General features: G+C 32.5%; 1 protein-coding gene across 1 annotated transcript in view; it reads left to right on the top strand.

Annotated features, from left to right (window-relative positions):
- LOC107607631 (probable transcription factor KAN4) overlaps positions 1-1062 on the top strand; it is a 3646-nt gene extending 2584 nt beyond the window's left edge. Inside the window, exons 5-6 of the mRNA XM_016309560.2 lie at positions 165-270; positions 421-1062. Of these exons, the coding sequence (XP_016165046.1) occupies positions 165-270; positions 421-585 (271 nt within the window). The 3' untranslated portion in view covers positions 586-1062. The remainder of the gene's footprint in view (positions 1-164; positions 271-420) is intronic.

Raw genomic sequence — 3774 nt, 5'->3', positions numbered from 1 at the left:
TAAGTGTCAACTGTCAAGTGAGTTTCTGCCCTCGAATTTATTCGGAATTTGAGTCCACTATTTTGCTAGCCATTATTGAGAATTTGAAATAGGCTGCTAACCCTACTTCCTTCCGTTGTCATCAATACTTAATTTCATCTCTCACTCTGTACACTGATGAGCAGGTCATCATGTCAATCACCACTACTAGAGACAAATACAAATATTACTCGACAAAAACCCGATATCAGCTTCGTGTATTCTCGTCTCCAAGATGGCAATGAAATCATGGTAAGTTGGCACCCATACACTCATCAGAAGTGGACCAACCATAAGCATGCTGCATAATAATATGTTAGCTGTATTTTTTTGCTGCAAGTATGTACTATATATATATATTTATTCAAAGTAGCTTATAATATTAACAAATTGGGTGGACAGAATAATCACGGAGGGTTGTCGAATTACTTGAAGATGAAGGAGAGCTCGGACTGTAACAATTTATCGTCAGATTCAGAAGGCGTTATTGATCTGGAATTCACTCTTGGAAGGCCAACACACCATCAGGATGAATCATCAAGAGAGTTAACTCTTCTCAAGTGTTAATTAAATAAAAATGTTTAATAATTTAATTAGTACTAACCATTAGAGCTTTCCATTTTTGAACTATGTAATGTACTTCTCACTACTAGTCTTGCATGATATATACATTTGGTAGGAAAGATTTTCTGTCGTGAAGGAATGGGATAAATGTATGCATGTGTTTTGGAAGGAAGGAGACATTAGCTTCAGTCCAAAGAATTGATGACAAGCGTCTTTGTTTGATGTCATATTCAGTGCAAGCTAGCTACCTAGCTAAGAGGGTTAAAGAGACTGATGAAGAGTAAAAGAACTAAAATGGGTGGTGTTGTTTCAGGGCATGGACCATAACATGTGCATATTGGTCAGGTGGGTCTACATTCATATGAGAGACTATCATGACATGACATTGTTCTCAGATCCTATTTGCATTTTGCATCTGTCTACCTATATATTGTCGGCTATGAGGTTCCATTTCCTAAGCTATTTTGTTTTTTCTTCTGGTGTCAATGGTCAAAATCTGATGATTCTATATACAAAATTTTCAACGGCTGTATCCCAAACTTTAAAGCCCTTAATATGTATAAAATTCAAAATAATAGAGCATTATTTTTTTATTTTTTATGTTATTAATATGTATAAAATTTGAAATAATTGAATTTTATATTTACTTTGAAAAAATTTGATATTTTTGCGGGTAGAGTAGGGTAGGATAGGGCTTAGAATTTTAAGATACGGATAGGGTTAGGGTTGAAAGATTCTCAACCTTAGGGTAGAGTTTTAATAAAATTTTAAACCTGCGGATAGGGTTAGGATAGGCTCCAAACCCTACCCTACTCTACCCTACCCATTGCCAGCCCTAATTGCATGAATATCAAGCTGAGTTATTTTTGTGGATAGGATGACATAGCAACATAAACAGTAAATATTTAAAAAATATTTAGATAGAAAAACATAAATATTGAATATAGTGTGACATTTTTTTATTTTTATGTCAATTTTTTTACGAAAAATAATGAGGAACACGAAATTTAAGAGTATTGATACAAATTTTTAATTAATTTTTTTTCTATAGATAATTATTCTTTTTTGTAACTCTAATTTGAATTTCTTCTCTTCTTCCTCGTTCTTAGAGAGGTTTTTGGAGAAATAATTTGAAATTACATGGAGAGTCTCTCTTCTCTTTTTTATGTTTTTCTTTTATTATATTCTTCTTTTTTTTAATAGAGTAAAAAGATCGAATACCTCTTGAATCTTCTAATTTACATAATAAAAAATTCAGAAGCAGAAAAATAACAAATTTAAAGAAATACGAAAATAAATTGTATCTAAAAAATTTTGAATGTTAAGTTGGGTAAGAGAGATTAAATTGGCAAAAGCAGAATTTAACAGGTATCATTTCAATCCTTCAGCAACTCGAAAAAGGGCAAACACTTAAAAAGTAGTAAGAGATAGAGGAAAGAAAAAGAAAGTATAAAAGATATGTCTATTTTAATTATTTTATATAGTATTTTAATTTTGTCTATGTGTATCTAAACATAATATTGGATATTATATTAGTGTCTCGTATATTATATCTAAACACAATATACAAAAAATAATTTTTAGTGTCTCTAATTTATTGTCTCTATCTCAATATCATATTTTGTCATGTCCACAAAGACAAACACAATCTAAAAGAACATCTACATGTCTAGATTTTAAGTGTTGGGGTTATTTCATTTACACGTTCCCCTGATGAATTGGTAATTGTGTTTTTCCTCAATTGGTGCAGCAGCCATGGATTAGTAACTTTTTGGGTTAAGTACAATTTTGGTCTCTAAGATAGGGTTTAAAAAATTTTTTCGTCCCCAAAATTCTTTTTTTTACAAAATCGTCCCTATGGTTTAACTTAATTTTAAAATCGTCCTTTTTACTAAAATTTTAATTTTTATTACCAAATTACTCTTAATTAAAAAAATATAAGAAAAGAAAAATGGGATAAGGAAAAGGGAGAAGGGAATCACGTTGGGGGAGGGGGAGTTTTCTAGGGAAGAAGAGGGGGAACAGAAGGGAAGGTGGGGAAGAGAAGGGGAAGGGAATCTGCCGCTGCTGCTCCTCGTCGTTCGGTCCTCGCCGTTGGATCTCGCCGCTCCTCTTCCTCGCAAACATCACATCGTCTACCCAGTCCCTCAACAAGCGTCGCATCGTCGCACTCACGCCCTCCTTGCTGCTGCCGCTGCAACTGCAACGACAGTGTCCTCCGCTAGGTCTTCTCCATCACCACCACTAGCGATTTCCAATTTTGCTCGGGTTCCAATTTTGCTTCTATTTTTGGTTTTGTTAATCAGATCCTTAATCATATGTTTCTGATTCTAATTTTGTTAATCCACCAATTTGATTTTGATTTTGTTAATCACATTGTTTTCAATTTTGATTCTTTGTTCCTCTACTTCTGTTACCACCACATCTGATTCTACTTCTATTACTAATTTTGATGCTTTTGATTTTATTTCTGTTTCTAATTCTGTATCTGATTCTCTGTTCTTTTAATTTTGATGCTTCTATTACTTTTGTTTCTAATTTTGCTTCAACTTTTGTTTTCAATTTTGCTTATACTTATGCTTCATTGTTGTTGTTGAAGAAGAAAAAAAAAAGAGATGGCTTCATTGTTTTTACTTTTGATTCATTGTTCTTGTGCTTCTGATTTCGGATCGGATTCATTGTTTTCTTGTGCTTCATTATTTTCTCTTTAGATTCATTGTTGCTGATTTTATTATTGTTGTTGCTGGTGATTTTACTATTGTAGCTTTTGATGGAGAAGAACGAAAAAGAGTAATAAAAACTGGGTATTTTGGTGAAGGAAGAGAATGATATTTTAGTTCGAACGACGGTTTTAAAAATAAGTTAAACCTTGGAGACGATTTTGTAAGAAAAAAAAGATTAGGGACAAAAAAAATTTCAACTCCTACCTTAAGGACCAAAATCGTACTTAACCCTAACTTTTTCCATGACGCTGAACAAGCCAGAAATTTGTCTCTACAAGAATACAATTAGGAGTGTAATTAGATATGACCAAAATTTTGATCTGATCCACACTAAAATTATCAGGTCGAATCCAATATTCATAATTTTTTGGGCTCCGATCTGCACATTTGTCAATCGGATCAGATTGGATATCAAATATATTCGCAAAACATAAAAGTATTTAAAAAAATTTGTTTCTATTTAAAAATA

Source organism: Arachis ipaensis, chromosome B07 (genome assembly GCF_000816755.2).
Source record: "Arachis ipaensis cultivar K30076 chromosome B07, Araip1.1, whole genome shotgun sequence".
NCBI lineage: Eukaryota > Viridiplantae > Streptophyta > Magnoliopsida > Fabales > Fabaceae > Arachis > Arachis ipaensis.
This window is presented reverse-complemented; position numbering and strand designations above follow the sequence as displayed.